The 25,410-nt window shown below is 37.2% G+C and overlaps 1 protein-coding gene across 1 annotated transcript; it reads left to right on the top strand.

Moving 5' to 3' along the window:
* The first annotated feature begins 585 nt into the window (after positions 1 to 585).
* LOC133549158 (uncharacterized) lies at positions 586 to 8,711 on the top strand. Its single transcript, XM_061894321.1, has 4 exons — positions 586 to 850; positions 5,768 to 5,921; positions 8,022 to 8,168; positions 8,391 to 8,711. The coding sequence occupies exons 1-4, from the start codon at positions 717 to 719 to the stop codon at positions 8,658 to 8,660; spliced, it is 705 nt and encodes a 234-aa protein (XP_061750305.1). The 5' UTR covers positions 586 to 716; the 3' UTR covers positions 8,661 to 8,711.
* Positions 8,712 to 25,410: the final 16,699 nt, after the last annotated feature.

Genomic DNA, 25,410 nt, shown 5'->3' with positions numbered 1-25,410 from the left:
ATGGATATATATATATATATATATATATATATATATAGAGTGTGTGTGAATGTGAGTGTGAATGTTGTCTGTCTATCTGTGTTGGCCCTGCGATGAGGTGGCGACTTGTCCAGGGTGTACCCCGCCTTCCGCCCGATTGTAGCTGAGATAGGCGCCAGCGCCCCCCGCGACCCCAAAAGGGAATAAGCGGTAGAAAATGGATGGATGGGCTTGTACAGCGGTGTGATAGATGATGTGTCATGGTGGTATCAAACCCGTATCACAATTGGTCCTGCACGGTATCAAAGTGGACGATGGAGCGGCCCCACGACACCAAATCCGCGTTGCTCTGCTTAAATAAATGACACTTGATTTCTGCAAAACATTTTTGGACAATCAACTACTCGAGTTTTGGCGAGGAAGAACTTGTACGAACCTCTGACCTCCCGGGGCTTCTTTTTTATTTTTTTTTATTTTACTGTTTATGAAGGTCAAACACCTGCATCAGGGACACGCCTTTCATCAGCTTGCATCAGGTGTACCCGCTTGTCCTAACGATACACACACACTCACACACACACACACACACACACACACACACACACACACACACACACAAAGGCACATAAGCGCGGCTGGACGACAACAGGAAGTGACACACAGACAATTGTCACACACAGACAACAGGAAGTGAAGATACATCCTAGAGTTTCTGACACAGGTGTGGACGACCAAAGATGGTGGACAGCGAGGTCAGGCTGGAGGCCCTCTCGGCGCTGTGCCACGTCCCCGTCACCTCTTACCAGTCTCCGGCCTGCGAGGATCTCCCCTACCTGTCCATAAGGGGCTTCATCTCTGCCACTCTGGGCCGGTAAGAACCAAAGACCCGTGTGGACCCTGAGTCCCCTGCAATCATGTTTGTATGCACCTTTAAGGATCACTTCGTTGATCCTAACGATTGAAGAAAGCGTCACATCAATGGGAAAGTATGACCCCGTTCGTTTACCTGACACCCGAAACGTGACAAATGTCCACTTTAGCTAAAATGTGTTTTTTTGTGGCAGTTGTTATGTAGGATGGCGCGTGCCATCATTTTCAACAGCCCGCATTGCGAAATGATTAAACCCCGCCCTCTTCCTCTCACGCGAGAATGAGAAATTTTTTTTAACATTTGGTAGTGATGTATATTTCTGATTTTGTGGATTTATTTTATTTTTTATTTTTATACATTGTACACAATTTTTTACTTTTTCCTATGTTTTTTTGTTATCTCGGATCAATACTGAAAGGTCGATACCGCGGATACCAGCATTTTATCGACTCTTAAATGAAAATATTGCTACTTTAATTCAATAGTGTCCAAGCGTTTGCCATCAAGGGCCACATAGTGAAAAGTCAAAGTATGTGGGGGCCACACTGAAGAAGCTTTGTGTTATTGGTGACTACGTTTATAAAAAGAAATTTAAATGGATTATTAGTTTAAAATATTTCAGCTTTTTTTCTCATGATTTTTTATAATTTCCTGGTGTAAAAACGGGATAAAAATATGAATAATCCAAGAACTAATACATCAATAATAGTACATAAAAATATTTCAGTTGCACGTTTAAAAGTGTTTATTATAGTTGTTGTGGTATTTCAAAAGAATATCATTTGTTCATTTTATTTCGTTTTATTTTAGATCAGGGGTGTCCAAACCTTTCCATCATACTGAAGTGTGTGTGGGGGGGGGCAATTGTGATATTTTTTTTTATTTGGGGGAAGAATAAAAAATGCTAGAAGTATATTTAAAGACAAAAAATTGTGTTGTACGGGTGACTTAAGTAGATTATTTTTAGTGGAAATATTTCAGCATTTTCTCATTATAAATTCCAATATACTGTGTTTTTTTTGTTTTTTTTTAAATTAGATTTGTTAATTGAAATTTTTTTAAATGTTTTTTCACAAAGTGTTTGGCTCGATATTGCTTTTTGTTAAAAATGTTGTATGTCAACATAAGCTCGCTATCCGCGCATATTGTGAAATTTTTTATTCTGCATCAGTGAATTTTATTTGACATAATGAATAAAAAATGTCCCTCCTGCTGCACTTTAACACACTTTAAAACTCATTAAAAAAAAAAACATTTAAAGCCTGCTGTATTCTTAAAATCTTTGTTACATGTTGAGTGCGGTGTAGTGTTTTCACCATTGTTGTTAGTATTAGCAGTAGCAGTCATGAAATAATTTTAAATGTCTTTTATAGAAAAATGAATAAAAATTTAGTATTTTGGACAAATAAGTAGATTTTTTTCTTTCTTCTTAACGCAACAGTTGTTTTAATTTCTGACAAGAACTATGTGAGTGCAGCATGTCACCATCATTATTATTATTATTATTTTTAGTAGTAGTAGTACTAATATGATTGCTACTTTTGTTATTAGCATCAGCAGTAGCAGTCATGTAATAATTGTAAGTGCAACGTAACGCGACACAACGTAACGCGACACAACGTAATATATGTGACACAACGTAGTATTGCAAATATACGCACCGTAACGCAACGGGATGTAGCGTATTATGCACGACACAACATATTGTGACGTAACGCAATAGAAAATAACGCGACACAACGTAACGCGACACAACGTAACGCGACACAACGTAGTATTGCAAATATACGAACCATAACGTAACGCGACGGGATGTAGCGTATTATGCGCGACACAACATATTGTGACGTAACGCGATAGAAAATAACGCGACACAACGTAACGCGACACAACGTAACGTGACACAACGTAATATATGTGACACAACGTAGTATTGCAAATATACGCACCATAACGTAACGCGACGGGATGTAGCGTATTATGCATGACACAACATATTGTGACGTAACGCGACACAACGTAACGCGACACAACGTAACGCGACACAACGTAACGCGACACAACGCAATATATGTGACACAACATAGTATTGCAAATATACGCACCGTAACGCGACGGGATGTAGCGTATTATGCGCGACGCAACATATTGTGACGTAACGCGATAGAAAATTACGCGACACGACGTAACGCGACGCGACACAACGTAACGCGAGACAATGTAATATACGCGACAACGTAACGCGGCGTACCGCAACATAACACGCGACATAATGCGTAATATAACGGAATACAACACGACATAACGTGACACAACGCAATATACGTAAAATAACATAATGCGACATAATTTAATATGACATAATGTAACGCGGAATATTGTTACGCGACACAACGTAGTATAACGTAGCGCGACATGATGTAATGTGACACAATTAATGCGACAATGTAACTCAGCATAATGTAACGTGACACATCATAACAAAACATAATGTATCTAAAATAACGTAGCGTGGCCCAACGTAGCGTGACACAACATAACGTATGTAAAGTAACGTAACGCGGCATAACAATATAGCAACGTAATATACGCAATGTGACAAAGTAGCGCGACACAACGTAACGTAACATGACACAATGTAACGTGAAACAACATAATATACGTAAAATAACGTAATGTGACATAATATAATAATGTAACATAACGTAACGCAGGATATTTTTACGCAACACAACGTAATAAAACATGATGCGACGGAACTTACCATATGTTAAATAATGTAACGCAGCATAATGTAACGTGACACATCATAACAAAACATAATGTATCTAAAATAACGTAGCGCGGCCCAACGTAGCGTGACACAACATAACGTATGTAAAGTAACGTAACGCGGCATATCATAATATAGGAACGTAATATACGCAACGCGACAAAGTAGCGCGACACGTGACGTAACGCGACACGACGTAACGCGACACGACGTAACGCGACACGACGTAACGCGACACAACGTAACGTAACATGACACAATGTAACGTGAAACAACATAATATATGTAAAATAACGTAATGTGACATAATATGATATAACAATGTAACGTAACGCAGGATATTTTTACGCAACACAACATAATAAAACATGATGCGACGGAACTTATCATATGTTAAATAATGTAACGTGACGTAACGTGACACATCATAACAAAACATAATGTATCTAAAATAACGTAGCGCGGCCCAACGTAGCGCGACACAACATAACGTATGTAAAGTAACGTAACGCGGCATATCATAATATAGCAACGTAATATACGCAACGCGACACAAAGTAGCGCGACACAACGTAGCGCGACACAACGTGACGTAACATGACACAATGTAACGTGAAACAACATAATATACGTAAAATAACGTAATGTGACATAATATAATATAACAATGTAACATAACGTAACGCAGGATATTTTTACGCAACACAACGTAATAAAACATGATGCGACGGAAATTATCATATGTTAAATAATGTAACGCAGCATAATGTAACGTGACGTAACGTGACACATCATAACAAAACATAATGTATCTAAAATAACGTAGCGCGGCCCAACGCAGCGCAACACAACATAACGTATGTAAAGTAACGGAGCGCGGCATAACATAATATAGCAACGTAATATACGCAACACGACACAACGTGACGTAACGCGACACGACGTAACATAACATGACACAATGTAACGTGAAACAACATAATATACGTAAAATAACGTAATGTGACATAATATAACAATGTAACATAACGTAACGCAGGATATTTTTACGCAACACAACGTAATAAAACATGATGCGACGGAACTTATCATATGTTAAATAATTTAACGCAGCATAATGTAACGTAACGTGATACATCATAACAAAACATAATGTATCTAAAATAACGTAGCGCGGCCCAACGTAGCGCGACACAACATAACGTATGTAAAGTAACGTAACGCGGCATAACATAATATAGCAACGTAATATACGCAACGCGACACAAAGTAGCGCGACACGACGTAAGGCGACACAACGTAACGTAACATGACACAATGTAACGTGAAACAACATAATATACGTAAAATAACGTAATGTGACATAATATAATATAACAATGTAACAACGTAACGCAGGATATTTTTACGCAACACAACGTAATAAAACATGATGCGACGAAACTTATCATATGTTAAATAATGTAACGTAATGTGACATAAATAATGCGACAATGTACCGCGGCATGATGTAACGTGACATAACGTGACACAGCATAACTAAAAAAACAACATAATATATCTAAAATAACTTAGCGCGGCCCAAAGTAGCGTGACACGACATTGTAACGGGGCATATCGTAACAGGGCATATCGTAACGCGACATAACATAATATGACATAACGTAACATACGCGACACGACGTAACGCGACACAATGTAGTGTGAAACAACGTAATATACGTAAAATAACATAATGTAATATAATGTAATGTAACATAACGTAACGCGGAATTTTGCTACGCGACACAACGTTATAAAACGTAACATATGTTAAATAATGTAACGCAACATAATGTAATGTGACAATTAATGCGACAATGTAACATGAAATAATGTAACGAGACACAAACACGCAACAACGTAACATATGTAAAAGATCGTAACGCGGCACAACGTAACGCAACTCACACAACGTACATTAGTAAAGTAATGTAACACGACATTACATAACATAGCGTAATACATTCGACACAACGTAACGTGGCACGAACCAATGTAGCGCGACACAATGTACGACAGCAAAAAGTACTACAACACAACGTAACGCAACATAACGTGATACACCTAAAATATTTGGGTGTACTTAAGTTTTTTTGTCGCAGTAACGCGGGACAAACGGGACTTCTGATCGACGAGTACGAGTTCTTCGACCGTCGCTACGACTTCGACTTCACTCACATCAGTGACCAGCAAACTTTCTACCGAGGTGGGGAATTGTACCAACGACCTTGTGGATGGCTGCGCATCGCTCTCAAGGTACCCGCTACTCTATTGTTAATATCACATTGCCATTGTTTAAAAACGGGTTCCCAAACTAGGAATTGTTCTTGGTGCAATCCTGCAACATACATCACAGAATAAGTAATATTAATAACGTAATGTTCATATTAAAAAACACATCTACATCAGGAGGTCGCCTACAGCCGCAGCTGAGTCAGCGTAAAAAGCGCTTATGGTAAACTATGACACTATATAGCGCATGCAGAGCAGCTGGATGACCGCTCGTCATACTTCTAACGCAGCGATTCATTTCAAATACATCAGGAGGTCGCCTACATCCACAGCTGTCGCAGCTGAGTCAGCGTAAATAGTGCTGATGGTAAACCGTATATTTTATAGCGCACGCAGAGCACGATTAAGCAACTGAATGCTCGTTATGCTTCTCATGAAAACACAATATTTCGAGTTCAATTTTAATGCATCTGGAGGTTGCCTACAGCCTCAGCAAACATGATTTTCCCGGTTTTTCATGAAGCTGCTGAACACTAATACTTCCAATGTCAACGCTGCCATCTGGGGGCGTAAAAAAAAAAAAATACATCAGGAGGTCGCCTACAGCCGCAGCTGAGTCAGCATAAATAGTACTGATGGTAAACCGTACAACATTTTATAGTGCATGCAGAGCTCGATTAAGCAGCTCAATGCTCTTAAAGGCTTCTAATGAAAAAATAATTTGAGTTATTTTATAATGCATCCGGAGGTTGCCTACAGCCACAGCAAACTGCTCAGTGAGCATCAATAGTAAACATGTCTTTCCGAGTTTTTGATGAAGCTGCTGAAGTCTCATACTTCCAATGTAGACACTGCCATCTGGTGAAGTAAAAACAACAACTACATCAGGAGGTCGCCTACAGCCGCAGCTGAGTCAGCATAAATAGTACTGATGGTAAACCGTACAACAGTTTGTAGCGCATTCAGAGCTCTATTAAGCAGCTCGATGCTCTTAAAGGCTTCTAATGTAAAAATGGAGTTCATTTATAATGCATCCGGAGGTTGCCTACAGCCGCAGCTGAGTCAGCATAAATAGTACTGATGGTAAACCGTACAACATTTATAGTGCATGCAGAGCTTTATTAAGCAGCTGGATGCTCTTAAAGGCTTCTAATGAAAAAATAATTTGAGTTATTTTATAATGCATCCGGAGGTTGCCTACAGCCACGGCAAACTGCTGAGTCAGCATCAATAGTAAACATGACTTTCCCAGTTTTTGATGAAGCCGCTGAACACTCATACTTCCAATGTAGACACTGCCATCTGGTGGAGTAAAACAAAACTACATCTGGAGGTCGCCTACAGCCGCAGCTGAGTCAGCATAAATAGTACTGATGGTAAACCGTACAACATTTTGTAGCGCATGCAGAGCTCTATTAAGCAGCTCGATGCTCTTAAAGGCTTTTAATGTAAAAATGGAGTTCATTTATAATGCATCCGGAGGTTGCCTACAGCCACAGCAAACTGCAGAGTCGGCATCATTAGTAAACACATGACAATCCCAGTGTTTGATGAAGCTGCTGAAGTCTCATACTTCCAATGTAGACACTGCCATCTGGTGGAGTAAAACAAAACTACATCAGGAGGTCGCCTACAGCCACGGTTTACATAGTACTGATGGTAAACCGTACAACATTTTATAGCGCATGCAGAGCAGCTGTATGACCACTCGTCATACTTCTAATGCAGCGATTCGTTTCAAATACATCAGGAGGTCGCCTACAGCCACAGCTGTCGCCGCCGAGTCAGCGTAAATAGTGCTGATGGTAAACTGTACACAATTTTGTAGCGCATGCAGAGCGCGATTAAGCAGTTCGTTATGCTTCTCATGAAAGCTAAATATTTTTAGTTCAATTATAATGCATCTGGAGGTTGCCTACAGCCACATTTAAAATGCGGAGTCGGCATCAATTGTAAACACATGACAATCCCAGTTTTTACGAAGCTGCTGAACACTTATACTTCCAATGTCAATACTGCCATCTGGTGGAGTAAAAAAAAAAAAAAAAACTACACCAGGAGGTCGCCTACAGCCACAGCCAGTAAGCCTTTGACATGGTGACTGTTACTGACGTACAAACGCAGGTTGGCGACAAATACCCAGACGGTAATGCCTGGCTGGGCGAGCGAGGTTACTCCACCACCACCTGCTCCGTGACGGGGGAGTGGCCCGTGTCCTACCACGGCACGTCCAAGAAGGGCGCTCAGGGCATCATCCTGTGTGCCTACCAGGTAAGACCTCTTCCTTTTCTTCATGCAAGTGGCGACCGTGGCTGGCAGCTACTCAGCAGCCAAGCACACAATAGCACACGCGCTAGACGTGGGTAAAATGTGTCTATAGCGGTAACTCTGACAATGCATGATGGGTAAGGATGTAAAAACAGTCGAAACTAGGATAGAGGCCGCATTTTGACCCCGGAACAGACGAGCTGACCTCATTGTTTGGGCCGGTAGGCGGGGCCGGGTCAGAAGTACGGCAGAGGGATCTATTCCACGCCCTACGTGGACCACGCCGTGGAGTACAGCACCACCTTCGCGTCCAAGAAGACCGGCAAGAAGTACCAAGTGGTTCTGCAGAACCGGGTCAACCCGGCGTACCGGCAGAAGTACAACAAGGGAAAGTACTGGCTGGTACCGGTCCCTAGAGGCCTGACCCCGGCACAGGAGCAGCAGCTGGTGGACAAGGCCATCCGTCCTTACGCCGTACTCATCAAGCAGATCTAACACTTGTGTGCTACAATATCTGTACTGTGAAAATATACCACGTCTAACGCTTGACTGAAGTCATCCTTTTTAGTACTAAACTGAAAACTTTACCTAGCTACCTAACTTGCTACCTACTTTACCTACCGTACCAAGCTTAACTTCTTACCTGCTACACTTAAAAATCCCTATCTACCTCCTTACTTACCAACCTAGCTCCCTACTTCCTTATTTACTCTACCGACCTAGTACCTATCTACATCCTAACATACCTAGGTAGGTAAGTAGCTATATATCTTAACTCCCTACCTCCTTATCTACTTAGTACCAATCTCCTTACTTACCTACCTATCTTAATTCCCTACCTACTGTACTTCTTTACCAACCTAGTACCTACTTTCTTATCTACTCATCTTAACTCCCTACATAGTATTTACTTCCTTACCCACCCAACTAAACTCCCAACATAGTACCTACTTTCCTACCTACCAAGCCTAACTCCCTACCTAGTACCTACTTCTTTACCCACCCAACTAAACTCCCAACATAGTACCTACTTTCCTACCTACCAAGCCTAACTCTCTACCTAGTACCTACTTCCTTACCTACTCAACTAAACTCCCAACATAGTACCTACTTTCCTACCTACCAAGCCTAACTCCCTACCTAGTACCTACTTCCTTACCTACCCATCTAAACTCCCAACATAGCACCTACTTTCCTACCTACCAAGCCTAACTCCCTACCTAGTATCTACTTTCTTACCTACCCATCCTAACTCCCTACATAGTACCTACTTTCTTACCTGCCCACCTTAACTCCATACATAGTATTTACTTCCTTACCTACCCATCTAAACTCCCAACATAGTACCTACTTTCCTACCTACCAAGCCTAACTCCCTACCTAGTACCTACTTCCTTACCTACTCAACTAAACTCCCAACATAGTACCTACTTTCCTACCTACCAAGCCTAACTCCCTACCTAGTATCTACTTTCTTACCTACCCATCCTAACTCCCTACATAGTACCTACTTTCTTACCTGCCCACTTTAACTCCATACATAGTATTTACTTCCTTACCTACCCATCTAAACTCCCAACATAGTACCTACTTTCCTACCTACCTACCAAGCCTAACTCCCTACCTAGTACCTACTTCCTTACCCACCCAACTAAACTCTCAACATAGTACCTACTTTCCTACCTACCAAGCCTAACCCCCTACCTAGTACCTACTTCCTTACCTACCCATCTAAACTCCCAACATAGTACCTACTTTCCTACCTACCAAGCCTAACCCCCTACCTAGTACCTACTTCCTTACCTACCCATCTAGGGACGGCGTGGCGCAGTGGGGAGAGTGGCCGTGCGCAACCCGAGCGTCCCTGGTTCAATTCCCACCTAGTACCAACCTCGTCACGTCCGTTGTGTCCTGAGCAAGACACTTCACCCTTGCTCCTGATGGGTGCTGGTTGGCGCCTTGCATGGCAGCTCCCTCCATCAGTGTGTGAATGTGTGTGTGAATGGGTAAATGTGGAAGTAGTGTCAAAGCGCTTTGAGTACCTTGAAGGTAGAATAGCGCTATACAAGTACAACCCATTTATTATTTATTTATTTAAACTCCCAACATAGTACCTACTTTCCTACCTACCAAACCTAACTCCATACATAGTACCTACTTTCTTACCTGCCCACCTTAACTCCATACATAGTATCTACTTTATTACCTACCCATCTTAACTCCCTATGTAGTATCTACTTTATTAACTACCCATCTTGACTCCCTACGTAGTATCTATGTTCTTACCTACCCATCTTAACTCCCTACATGGTACTTACTTTCTTACCTGCCCACCTTAACTTCATACATAGTATCTACTTTCTTACCTACAGTGTACGCAACTTAACTACGTAGTATCTACTTGACTCCCTAGCTAGTACCTAAATTTTTACCTACCCATCTTTACTCTCTATATAGTACCTACTTTCTTACCTGCCCACCATAACTCCATACATAGTATCTACTTTCTTACCTACCTATCTCAACTCCCTACATACTACCTACTTTCTTACTTACCTATCTTAACTCTCTACCTCCCTACTTACCAATCTCCTTACCTACCTATTTTAATTCCCTACCTACTGTACTCCTTTACCTACATAGTACCTACTATCTTACCTACCCATCTGAACTCCATACATAGTACCCACTTTCTTACCTATCTAGTTTAACTCCTTACATATGTACTTTCTTACCTACCCCTCTTAACTCCCGACATGGTACCTACTTTCTTACCTACTCATCTTAACTCCCTACCTAGTATCTACTTGTATCCCTACACACCTCCTTACGCAACAATCTCACCCTTTACATCCTAACCTGCTGTACCTACCTATCTACCTCCTAACATACCTGTTTAGCTAATTAACTACTGTACCTACCTATATTAACTCCCTACCTCCTTATCTACCTAGTACTAATTTCCTTACTTACCTACCTAACTCTCTACCCATCACCTATCTATCTTAATTCCCTACAGCCTTACCTACTGTACCAACTTAGTACCTATCTACATCTCTACATACCTATACACCTTCTTACCTACTGTAACTACATCCCTATCTACCTACTTAGTACCTTTCTAGGTGCTTACCTACTGTACCTTTTTCCTTACCCACAGTATCTGTTTACATCCCTATCTAGCTACTTACCTATATCCTTGCTGACAAATCTAGCTCTCTACTTCCTTACCTACTGTACTCACACCCCTACATCCTTATCTACATAGTACTATCTATCTCCTTAATTGCCTCTCTTTCTGACTCCCTACCTAGTAACTACTTACCTATTTTAACTCCCTCCTACCTATCTACCTCCTTACTTACCTTCCTATCTTAATTCCCTACCTCCTTACCTACTGTACCTAGCTAACTCCCTACCTAGTATCTACATCCCCAGCTAACTCCCTACCTAGTATCTACATCCCCATCTACCTATCTTAAATCCCAATCTACATAGAACCCCTCTACCTTCTTACTTACCTACCTATCTGACTCTCTACCTATCACCTACCTATCTCATTTTCCTACCACCTTAGCTACTGTACCTACATCCCTATCTACCTACTTAGTACATATCTACCTCCCTACATACCTGTATCGCTACTTACCTACTGTACCTACCCATCTTAATTCCCGACCTAGTACCTATCTCCTTACTAACTTCCCTACCTTCTTACCTACTTCCGTACCTATATGTCCACATCCCTATCTAGCTACCTACCTATCTCCTTACTCACCAATCTGGCTCTCTACTTCCTTACCTACTGTACTTACACCCCTATGTCCTTACCTACATAGTACTATCCACCTCTTTACTTACCTCTCTTTCTGACTCCCTATCTAGTAACTACTTACCTATTTTAACTCCCTAGTGCCTATCTACCTCCTTACTTACCTCCCTATCTTAATTCTCTACCTCCTTACCTACTGTACCTAGCTAACTCCCTACTTAGTACCTACATCCCCACCTACCTATCTTAACTCATATACATAGAACCTCTCTACCTCCTTACTTACCTACCTATCTGACTCACTACCTAGTACCTACCTATCTTCTTACCTACCTATCTGACTCTCTACCTAGTACCTACTTATCTTCTTACCTACCTATCTAACTCTCTACCTAGTACCTACTTATCTTCTTACCTACCTACCTGACTCTCTACCTAGTACCTACCTATCTTCTTACCTACCTATCTGACTCTATACCTAGTACCTACCTATCTTCTTACCTACCAATCTGACTCTCTAGTACCTACTTATCTTCTTACCTACCTATCTGACTCTCTACCTAGTACCTACCTATCTTCTTACCTACCTATCTGACTCTCTACCTATCTTCTTACCTACCTATCTAACTCTCTACCTAGTATCTACCTATCTTCTTACCTACCTATCTAACTCTCTACCTAGTACCTACCTATCTTCTTACCTACCAATCTGACTCTCTAGTACCTACTTATCTTCTTACCTACCTAACTCTCTACCTAGTATCTACCTATCTTCTTACCTATCTAACTCTCTACCTAGTATCTACCTATCTTCTTACCTATCTAACTCTCTACCTAGTATCTACCTATCTTCTTACCTACCAATCTGACTCTCTAGTACCTACTTATCTTCTTACCTACCAATCTGACTCTCTAGTACCTACTTATCATCTTACCTACCTATCTGACTCTCTACCTAGTACCTACCTATCTTCTTACCTACCTATCTAACTCTCTACCTAGTACCTATCTATCTTCTTACCTACTTATCTTCTTACCTACCTATCTGACTCTCTACCTAGTACCTACTTATCTTCTTACCTACCTACCTGACTCTCTACCTAGTACCTACTTATCTTCTTACCTACCTATCTGACTCTCTACCTAGTACCTACCTATCTTCTTACCTACCTATCTAACTCTCTACCTAGTACCTACTTATCTTCTTACCTACCTATCTGACTCTCTACCTTGTACCTACCTATCTTCTTACCTACTTATCTTCTTACCTACTTATCTAACTCTCTACCTAGTACCTACTTATCTTCTTACCTACCTATCTGACTCTCTATCTAGTACCTACCTATCTTCTTACCTGCTTATCTTCTTACGTACCTATCTGACTCTCTACCTAGTACCTACTTATCTTCTTACCTACCTACCTGACTCTCTACCTAGTACTTACTTATCTTCTTACCTACCTACCTGACTCTCTACCTAGTACCTACTTATCATCTTACCTACCTATCTGACTCTCTACCTAGTACCTACTTATCTTCTTACCTACCTACCTGACTCTCTACCTAGTACTTACTTATCTTCTTACCTACCTACCTGACTCTTTACCTAGTACCTACTTATCTTCTTACCTACCTATCTTCTTACCTACCTTCTTACCTACCTATCTAACTCTCTACCTAGTACCTACTTATTTTCTTACCTACCTATCTAACTCTCTACCTAGTACCTACTTATCTTCTTACCTACCTATCTGACTCGCTACCTCGTACCTACCTATCTTCTTACCTACCTAATTCTTTACCTAGTACCTACCTATCTTCTTACCTACCTATCTGACTCTCTAGTACCTGCTTATCTTCTTGCTTACCTATCTGACTCTCTACCTAGTACCTATCTTCTTACCTACCTATCTAACTCTCTACCTAGTACCTATCTATCTTCTTACCTACTTATCTTCTTACTTACCTATCTGACTCTCTACCTAGTACCTACCTATCTTCTTACCTACCTATCTAACTCTCTACCTAGTACCTATCTATCTTCTTACCTACTTATCTTCTTACCTACCTGACTCTCTACCTAGTACCTACTTATCTTCTTACCTACCTATCTAACTCTCTACCTAGTACCTACTTATCTTCTTACCTACCTATCTTCTTACCTACCTATCTGACTCTCTACCTAGTACCTACCTATCTTCTTACCTACCTAACTCTCTACCTAGTATCTACCTATTTTCTTACCTACCTATCTAACTCTCTACCTAGTACCTACTTATCTTCTTACCTACCTATCTGACTCTCTACCTAGTACCTACCTATCTTCTTACCTACCTAACTCTCTACCTAGTATCTACCTATCTAACTCTCTACCTAGTACCTACCTATCTTCTTACCTACCAATCTGACTCTCTAGTACCTACTTATCTTCTTACCTACCTAACTCTCTACCTAGTATCTACCTATCTTCTTACCTACCAATCTGACTCTCTAGTACCTACTTATCTTCTTACCTACCAATCTGACTCTCTAGTACCTACTTATCTTCTTACCTACCTATCTGACTCTCTACCTAGTACCTACCTATCTTCTTACCTACCTATCTAACTCTCTACCTAGTACCTATCTATCTTCTTACCTACTTATCTTCTTACCTACCTATCTGACTCTCTACCTAGTACCTACTTATCTTCTTACCTACCTACCTGACTCTCTATCTAGTACTTACTTATCTTCTTACCTACCTACCTGACTCTCTACCTAGTACCTACCTATCTTCTTACCTACCTATCTAACTCTCTACCTAGTACCTACTTATCTTCTTACCTACCTACCTGCCTCTCTACCTAGTACTTATCTTCTTACCTACCTACCTGACTCTCTACCTAGTACCTATCTATCTTCTTACCTACTTATCTTCTTACCTACCTATCTGACTCTCTATCTAGTACCTACCTATCTTCTTACCTGCTTATCTTCTTACGTACCTATCTGACTCACTACCTAGTACCTACTTATCTTCTTACCTACCTACCTGACTCTCTACCTAGTACTTACTTATCTTCTTACCTACCTACCTGACTCTCTACCTAGTACCTACTTATCATCTTACCTACCTATCTGACTCTCTACCTAGTACCTACTTATCTTCTTACCTACCTACCTGACTCTCTACCTAGTACTTACTTATCTTCTTACCTACCTACCTGACTCTCTACCTAGTACCTACTTATCTTCTTACCTACCTATCTTCTTACCTACCTTCTTACCTACCTATCTAACTCTCTACCTAGTACCTACTTATTTTCTTACCTACCTATCTAACTCTCTACCTAGTACCTACTTATCTTCTTACCTACCTATCTGACTCTCTACCTCGTACCTACCTATCTTCTTACCTACCTAATTCTTTACCTAGTACCTACCTATCTTCTTACCTACCTATCTGACTCTCTAGTACCTGCTTATCTTCTTGCTTACCTATCTGACTCGCTACCTAGTACCTATCTTCTTACCTACCTATCTAACTCTCTACCTAGTACCTATCTATCTTCTTACCTACTTATCTTCTTACTTACCTATCTGACTCTCTACCTAGTACCTACCTATCTTCTTACCTACCTATCTAACTCTCTACCTAGTACCTATCTATCTTCTTACCTACTTATCTTCTTACCTACCTGACTCTCTACCTAGTACCTACTTATCTTCTTACCTACCTATCTAACTCTCTACCTAGTACCTACTTATCTTCTTACCTACCTATCTTCTTACCTACCTATCTGACTCTCTACCTAGTACCTACCTATCTTCTTACCTACCTAACTCTCTACCTAGTATCTACCTATTTTCTTACCTACCTAACTCTCTACCTAGTATCTACCTATTTTCTTACCTACCTATCTAACTCTCTACCTAGTACCTACGTATCTTCTTACCTACCTATCTGACTCTCTACCTAGTACCTACCTATCTTCTTACCTACCTATCTGACTCTCTACCTAGTACCTACCTATTTTCTTACCTACCTAACTCTCTACCTAGTACCTACCTATCTTCTTACCTACCTAACTCTCTACCTATCTTCTTACCTACCTATCTGACTCTCTACCTAGTACCTACTTATCTTCTTACCTACCTAACTCTCTACCTAGTATCTACCTATCTAACTCTCTACCTAGTACCTACCTATCTTCTTACCTACCAATCTGACTCTCTAGTACCTACTTATCTTCTTACCTACCTAACTCTCTACCTAGTATCTACCTATCTTCTTACCTACCAATCTGACTCTCTAGTACCTACTTATCTTCTTACCTACCAATCTGACTCTCTAGTACCTACTTATCTTCTTACCTACCTATCTGACTCTCTACCTAGTACCTACTTATCTTCTTACCTACCTAACTCTCTACCTAGTATCTACCTATCTAACTCTCTACCTAGTACCTACCTATCTTCTTACCTACCAATCTGACTCTCTAGTACCTACTTATCTTCTTACCTACCTAACTCTCTACCTAGTATCTACCTATCTTCTTACCTACCAATCTGACTCTCTAGTACCTACTTATCTTCTTACCTACCAATCTGACTCTCTAGTACCTACTTATCTTCTTACCTACCTATCTGACTCTCTACCTAGTACCTACCTATCTTCTTACCTACCTATCTAACTCTCTACCTAGTACCTATCTATCTTCTTACCTACCTATCTGACTCTCTACCTAGTACCTACTTATCTTCTTACCTACCTACCTGACTCTCTATCTAGTACTTACCTATCTTCTTACCTACCTACCTGACTCTCTACCTAGTACCTACCTATCTTCTTACCTACCTATCTAACTCTCTACCTAGTACCTACTTATCTTCTTACCTACCTACCTGCCTCTCTACCTAGTACTTATCTTCTTACCTACCTACCTGACTCTCTACCTAGTACCTATCTATCTTCTTACCTACTTATCTTCTTACCTACCTATCTGACTCTCTACCTAGTACTTACTTATCTTCTTACCTACCTACCTGACTCTCTATCTAGTACCTACCTATCTTCTTACCTACCTACCTGACTCTCTACCTAGTACCTACCTATCTTCTTACCTACCTATCTAACTCTCTACCTAGTACCTACTTATCTTCTTACCTACCTATCTGACTCTCTACCTTGTACCTACCTATCTTCTTACCTACTTATCTTCTTACCTACTTATCTGACTCTCTACCTTGTACCTACCTATCTTCTTACCTACTTATCTTCTTACCTACCTATCTAACTCTCTACCTAGTACCTACTTATCTTCTTACCTACCTATCTGACTCTCTACCTAGTACCTACTTATCTTCTTACCTACCTATCTGACTCTCTATCTAGTACCTACCTATCTTCTTACCTACTTATCTTCTTACCTACTTATCTAACTCTCTACCTAGTATCTACCTATCTTCTTACCTACCTATCTAACTCTCTACCTAGTACCTACCTATCTTCTTACCTACCAATCTGACTCTCTAGTACCTACTTATCTTCTTACCTACCTAACTCTCTACCTAGTATCTACCTATCTTCTTACCTATCTAACTCTCTACCTAGTATCTACCTATCTTCTTACCTACCAATCTGACTCTCTAGTACCTACTTATCTTCTTACCTACCAATCTGACTCTCTAGTACCTACTTATCATCTTACCTACCTATCTGACTCTCTACCTAGTACCTACCTATCTTCTTACCTACCTATCTAACTCTCTACCTAGTACCTATCTATCTTCTTACCTACTTATCTTCTTACCTACCTATCTGACTCTCTACCTAGTACCTACTTATCTTCTAACCTACCTACCTGACTCTCTACCTAGTACCTACTTATCTTCTTACCTACCTATCTGACTCTCTACCTAGTACCTACTTATCTTCTTACCTACCTATCTAACTCTCTACCTAGTACCTACTTATCTTCTTACCTACCTATCTGACTCTCTACCTAGTACTTACTTATCTTCTTACCTACCTACCTGACTCTCTACCTAGTACCTACTTATCTTCTTACCTACCTATCTTCTTACCTACCTTCTTACCTACCTATCTAACTCTCTACCTAGTACCTACTTATCTTCTTACCTACCTACCTGCCTCTCTACCTAGTACTTATCTTCTTACCTACCTACCTGACTCTCTACCTAGTACCTATCTATCTTCTTACCTACTTATCTTCTTACCTACCTATCTGACTCTCTACCTAGTACCTACTTATCTTCTTACCTACCTACCTGACTCTCTACCTAGTACCTACGTATCTTCTTACCTACCTATCTGACTCTCTACCTAGTACCTACTTATCTTCTTACCTACCTACCTGACTCTCTACCTAGTACTTATCTTCTTACCTACCTACCTGACTCTCTACCTAGTACCTACCTATCTTCTTACCTACCTATCTAACTCTCTACCTAGTACCTACTTATCTTCTTACCTACCTATCTGACTCTCTACCTTGTACCTACCTATCTTCTTACCTACTTATCTGACTCTCTACCTTGTACCTACCTATCTTCTTACCTACTTATCTTCTTACCTACTTATCTAACTCTCTACCTAGTACCTACTTATCTTCTTACCTACCTATCTGACTCTCTATCTAGTACCTACCTATCTTCTTACCTACTTATCTTCTTACCTACTTATCTGACTCTCTACCTAGTACCTACTTATCTTCTTACCTACCTACCTGACTCTCTACCTAGTACTTACTTATCTTCTTACCTACCTACCTGACTCTCTACCTAGTACCTACTTATCTTCTTATCTACCTACCTGACTCTCTACCTAGTACCTACTTATCTTCTTACCTACCTATCTGACTCTCTACCTAGTACCTACGTATCTTCTTACCTACCTATCTGACTCTCTACCTAGTACCTACGTATCTTCTTACCTACCTACCTGACTCTCTACCTAGTACCTACTTATCTTCTTACCTACCTACCTGACTCTCTACCTAGTACCTACTTATCTTCTTACCTACCTACCTGACTCTCTACCTAGTACCTACTTATCTTCTTACCTACCTACCTGACTCTCTACCTAGTACTTACTTATCTTCTTACCTACCTACCTGACTCTCTACCTAGTACCTACTTATCTTCTTACCTACCTATCTGACTCTCTACCTAGTACCTACTTATCTTCTTACCTACCTACCTGACTCTCTATCTAGTACTTACTTATCTTCTTACCTACCTACCTGACTCTCTACCTAGTACCTACTTATCTTCTTACCTACCTACCTGACTCTCTACCTAGTACCTACTTATCTTCTTACCTACCTATCTTCTTACCTACCTTCTTACCTACCTATCTAACTCTCTACCTAGTACCTACTTATTTTCTTACCTACCTATCTAACTCTCTACCTAGTACCTACTTATCTTCTTACCTACCTATCTGACTCTCTACCTAGTACCTACCTAACTCTCAACCTAGTATTTACCTATTTTCTTACCTACCTAACTCTCTACCTAGTACCTACTTATCTTCTTACCTACCTATCTGACTCTCTACCTCGTACCTACCTATCTTCTTACCTACCTATCTAACTCTCTACCTAGTACCTATCCATCTTCTTACCTACTTATCTTCTTACCTACCTGACTCTCTACCTAGTACCTAATTATCTTCTTACCTACCTATCTAACTCTCTACCTAGTACCTACCTATCTTCTTACCTACCTAACTCTCTACCTAGTATCTACCTATTTTCTTACCTACCTATCTGACTCTCTACCTAGTACCTACCTATCTTCTTACCTACCTATCTGACTCTCTACCTAGTACCTACCTATCTTCTTACCTACCTATCTGACTCTCTACCTAGTACCTACCTATCTTCTTACCTACCTATCTGACTCTCTACCTAGTACCTACCTATTTTCTTACCTACCTAACTCTCTACCTAGTACCTACCTATCTTCTTACCTACCTAACTCTCTACCTAGTACCTACCTATCTTCTTACCTGCCTAACTCTCTACCTATCTTCTTACCTACCTATCTGACTCTCTACCTAGTACCTACCTATCTTCTTACCTACCTAACTCTCTACCTAGTATCTACCTATTTTCTTACCTGCCTATCTCTCTACCTAGTACCTATCCATCTTCTTACTTACTTATCTTCTTACCTACCAATCTGACTCTATCTAGTACCAACTTATCTTCTTACCTACCTACCTAACTCCCTACCTACTTATCAGTCTCCCTACTAGGTAACTAGCTACCTTTCTACCCACCTCTGTGTTGTCTGAATGTACAAAGTCATCAAATTACCTTATTAATAATCTGGCGTGCATGAAAAAGCTCATTTTGACCAGCTGGTTGTTGATGAACGAGTATTCTGTACACTGCTCATCCAAACATTGCATCACACTTTTGATTAATCACAGTCAATTGCATCATTTAGAAGAAATAGGGTTATTTGATTAATGTTTCAGATGGTTGTCTTTTATTTGGTAAACAGTTTTATTTACAGTCAGCTTTATTTGACCAATGTCAGTAAACTTGTCAACACACCTGTCAGGTAAACATCCACAGGTAAGGTCAAATTGTGACCACATGTGATTCATGCCAAAAGTAATTGTAATGAATCGAATCTTGTCCAACAGCATCATTGTGGTAAGAAGATTGTTGACAGGAGTGATGGATACTCGCCCACACCAATATTTTTTATTTTTAATTTTACATGTTGGCATTTGTATTTCTTTTCATTTGTATTTAGATATATATTTTTAAATACTTTTTATCAATATTTATTGAAAAAAAAAATCATATACATTTTTAATATGAAAGTTAAATATATATATATATAAAAAAGAATATTGTATATTTTACTATAAAAAGTATAGAAAGCCTGGTGGCTCAGTTGCCAAAATTATACTGTAAGTTTGGTTAAAATTACAACAAAAAACTAAAATTACAAAATATGACTGTAAATTTGACAAATTACAACAAAAAACTATATGTAGATGTGCTTAGAAATCAAATTTACTGTAGATTATCTACAGTAATTTGTTGTAAATTTAGTCAATCACACCTACTGTAGATTACTGTAGATGTGATTAAAATTACAGCAATTTACTGAAATTTGACAAAAATTACAACAAATTACTGTAAATGTGACTACAATTACACCAAACTACTGTAAATTTGACCGAAATTACAACAAATAACTGACTAAAATTATACAAGATGACTGTAAATTTGACGAAAGTTACAACAAATTACTATAAACGTAACCAAAATTGCAACAAATAACTAACTGACTAAAATTACAACAAATTACTGTAAATGTGATTAAAATTACAACAAACAACTAACTTTGGCTACAATTACAAAACATTACACTAAATTTGACTAAAATTACAAATTACTGTAAATTTTACTTAAAGTTAGTATACATTTGAGTAACAACAAATTACTGTACATTAGACTAAAATGACAACAAAATACTGTAGATGTGACAAAAATTACAAGAACTTCCTGTAAATTTGACTAAAATGATGACAAATTACTGTAATTTTTACTAAAATTACAACACATTACTGTAAATAAGATATGTACAACACATTACTTTAAATTTGACAAAAATTACATCAAATTACTGTAAATCTGACAAATATATATTTTATTATAATTACAACAAATTACTGTAAATCTGATTAAAATACAACAAATTACTGTAAATTTGACTGATGCCACATTACTGTAAATTTAACTAAAATGACCACAAATTACTGTAAATTTGACTAAAATGTCAAATTACTGTAGATGTAATTAAAATTACAACAACTTACTCAAATTTGACTAAAATTATAAGAAATGACTATAAATTTGACTGCAATTACAACAAACTACAGTAAATTTGACTAAAATTACAACAAATAACTGACAAAAAATTACATAAAAATACTGTAAATGTGATTAAAATTACAACAAACAACTTTGGCTACAATTACAAAATATTAAAGTAAATTTGACTAAAATTACAAATTACTGTAAATCTGACTTAAAATGACTGTAGATTCGACTAACATTACAACAAATTACTGTACATTTGACCAAAATGACAAAATACTGTGGATGTGACTAAAATGACAAGAACTTCCTGTAAATTTGACTGAAATGTCAACAAATTACTGTAAATTTGACAAACTACAACAAATAATCGACTAAGATTACAAAAAATGACTGTAAATTTGACGAAAGTTACAACAAATTACTATAAACTTAACTAAAATTGCAACAAATAACTGACTAAAATTCCAACAAATTACAGTAAATGTGATTACAAATACAAATTACTGTAAATTTAACTAAAATAACAAACTATAAATGTGACTAATAAGACAACAAATTACTGTAAATTTAACTAAAATAACAAATAACTATAAATGTGACTAATGACAACAAATTACTGTAAATTTGACAAAAATGTCAAATTACTGTAGATGTAATTAAAATTACAACAACTTACTGAAATTTGACTAAAATTACAACAAATGACTGTAAATTTGACTACAATTACAACAAACTACTGTAAATTTGACAAATTACAACAAATAACTGACTAAAATTACAAAGAAACACTAAAATTACAAAAAAATACTGTAAATGTGATTAAAATTACAACAAACAACTTTGGCTACAATTACAAAAAATTACAGTAAATTTGACTAAAATTACAAATTACTGTAAATCTGACTTAAAATTACTGTAAATTTGACTAACATTACAACAAATTACTGTACATTTGACTAAAATGACAAAATACTGTAGATGTGACTAAAATTACAAGAACTTCCTGTACATTTGACTAAAATTACAACAAATTACTTTAAATTTGACAAACTACAACAAATAATTGACTAAAATGACAAAAAATGACTGTAAATTTGACTAAAATTACAACAAATTACAGTAAATGTGATTAAAATGTCAAATTACTGTAAATTGAACTACAATAACAAATAACTATAAATGTGACTAATGAGACAACAAATTACTGTAAATTTGACTAAAATGTCAACAAATTACTGTAGATGTAATTAAAATTACAACAACTTACTGAGATTTGACTAAAATTACAACAAATGACTGTAAATTTGACTACAATTACAACAAACTACTGTAAATTTGACTAAAATTACAACAAATTACAGTAAATGTGATTAAAATGTCAAATTACTGTAAATTGAACTACAATAACAAATAACTATAAATGTGACTAATGAGACAACAAATTACTGTACATTTGACTAAAATGTCAACAAATTACTGTAGATGTAATTAAAATTACAACAACTTACTGAAATTTGACTAAAATTACAACAAATGACTGTAAATTTGACTACAATTACAACAAACTACTGTAAATTTGACTAAAATTACAACAAATAACTGACTAAAATTACAAAGAAATACTAAAATTACAAAAAAAATACTGTAAATGTGATTAAAATTACAACAAACAACTTTGGCTACAATTACAAAAAATTACAGTAAATCTGACTAAAATTACAAATTACTGTAAATCTGACTTAAAATGACTGTAGATTTCACTAACATTACAACAAATTACTGTACATTTGACTAAAATGACAAAATACTGTAGATGTGACTAAAATTACAAGAACTTCCTGTAAATTTGACTAAAATGACAAATTACTGTAAATTTGACTAAAACCCCAACAAATAATTGACTAAAATTACAAAAAATGAATGTAAATTCGACTAAAATTACAACAAATTACAGTAAATGTGATTAAAATGACAAATTACTGTAAATTGAACTAAAATAACAAATAACTATACATGTGACTAATGAGACAACAAAATACTGTACATTTGACTAAAATGTCAACAAATAACTGTAGATGTAATTAAAATTACAACAACTTACTGAACTTTGACTAAAATTACAACAAATGACTGTAAATTTGACTACAATTACAACAAACTACTGTAAATTTGACTAAAATTACAACAAATAACTGACTAAAATTACAAAGAAATACTAAAATTACAAGAAAATACTGTAAATGTAATTAAATTTACAACGAACAACTTTGGCTACAATTACAAAAAATTACAGTAAATTTGACTAAGATTACAAATTACTGTAAATCTCACTTAAAATGACTTTAAATTTGATTAACATTACAACAAATTACTGTACATTTGACTAAAATGACAAAATACTGTAGATGTGACTAAAATTACAATAACTTCCTCTAAATTTGACTAAAATGACAACAAATTACTGTAAATTTGACTAAAATTACAAAAAATGACTGTAAATTTGACAAAAGTTACAACAAATTACTATAGACTTAACTAAAATTACAACAAATTACAGTAAATGTGATTAAAATTACAAATTACTGAAAATTTAACTAAAATAACAAATAACTATAAATGTGTCTAATGAGACAACAAATTACTGTAAATTTGACTAAAATGTCAAATTACTGTAGAAGTAATTAAAATTACAACAACTTACTGAAAGTTGACTAAAATTACAACAAATGACTGTAAATTTGACTACAATTACAACAAACTACTGTAAATTTGACAAATTACAACAAATAACTGACTAAAATTACAAAGAAACACTAAAATTACAAAAAAATACTGTAAATGTGATTAGAATTACAACAAACAACTTTGGCTACAATTACAAAAAATGACAGTAAATTTGACTAAAATTACAAATTACTGTAAATGTGACTTAAAACGACTGTAAATTTGACTAACATTACAACAAATTACTGTACATTAGACTAAAATGACCAAATACTGTAGATGTGACTAAAATTACAAGAACTTCCTGTAAATTTGACTAAAATGACAACAAATTACTGTAAATCTGACTAAACCACAACAAATTGACTAAAATTACAAAAAATTATTGTAAATTTGACGAAAGTTACAACAAATCACTATAAACTTAACTAAAATTGCAACAAATAACTAACTGACTAAAATTACAACAAATTACCGTAAATGTGATTAAAATTAAAATTTAGTTAAATTACTGTAAATTTAACTAAAATAACAAATAACTATAAATGTGACTAAAATGACAACAAATAACTGTAAATTTGACAAAAACGACTGTACATTTGAATAAAATAAATACTGTAAATCTGACTAAAATTACTGTAAATGTGATTAAAATGACAACAAATGACTGTATATTAGACTTAAATGACAACAAATTACCGTAGATTTGATTAAAATGAAAAGAATGTACTGTGAATAGAAAATAGTATCTTATCTTTAGAGTAAAACTCCTCCATCAGGAGGTTGCCTACAGCCACATCAATAACTGGCAGGTGGATGTCTTCAACACATTTATTGTAATAGTTGATGTATTGCATCATTCTGGCAGGCATTTAGCATGAGGTCAAATCTGATGA

This window comes from Nerophis ophidion, linkage group LG03 (assembly GCF_033978795.1).
Source record: "Nerophis ophidion isolate RoL-2023_Sa linkage group LG03, RoL_Noph_v1.0, whole genome shotgun sequence".
Classification (NCBI taxonomy): Eukaryota; Metazoa; Chordata; class Actinopteri; order Syngnathiformes; family Syngnathidae; genus Nerophis; species Nerophis ophidion.
Note: the sequence above shows the minus strand (reverse complement) of the source record. Positions and strands in the feature narration are given on the sequence as shown.

Coding starts and splice junctions, on each gene's coding strand:
- LOC133549158 (XM_061894321.1), top strand. CDS start 717: ATGGTGGACAGCGAGGTCAGGCTGGAGGCCCTCTCGGCGCTGTGCCAC. Junction 851..5,767: donor ATCTCTGCCACTCTGGGCCG/GTAAGAACCAAA, acceptor TTTTTGTCGCAG/TAACGCGGGACAAACGGGAC. Junction 8,169..8,390: donor TCATCCTGTGTGCCTACCAG/GTAAGACCTCTT, acceptor TTGGGCCGGTAG/GCGGGGCCGGGTCAGAAGTA.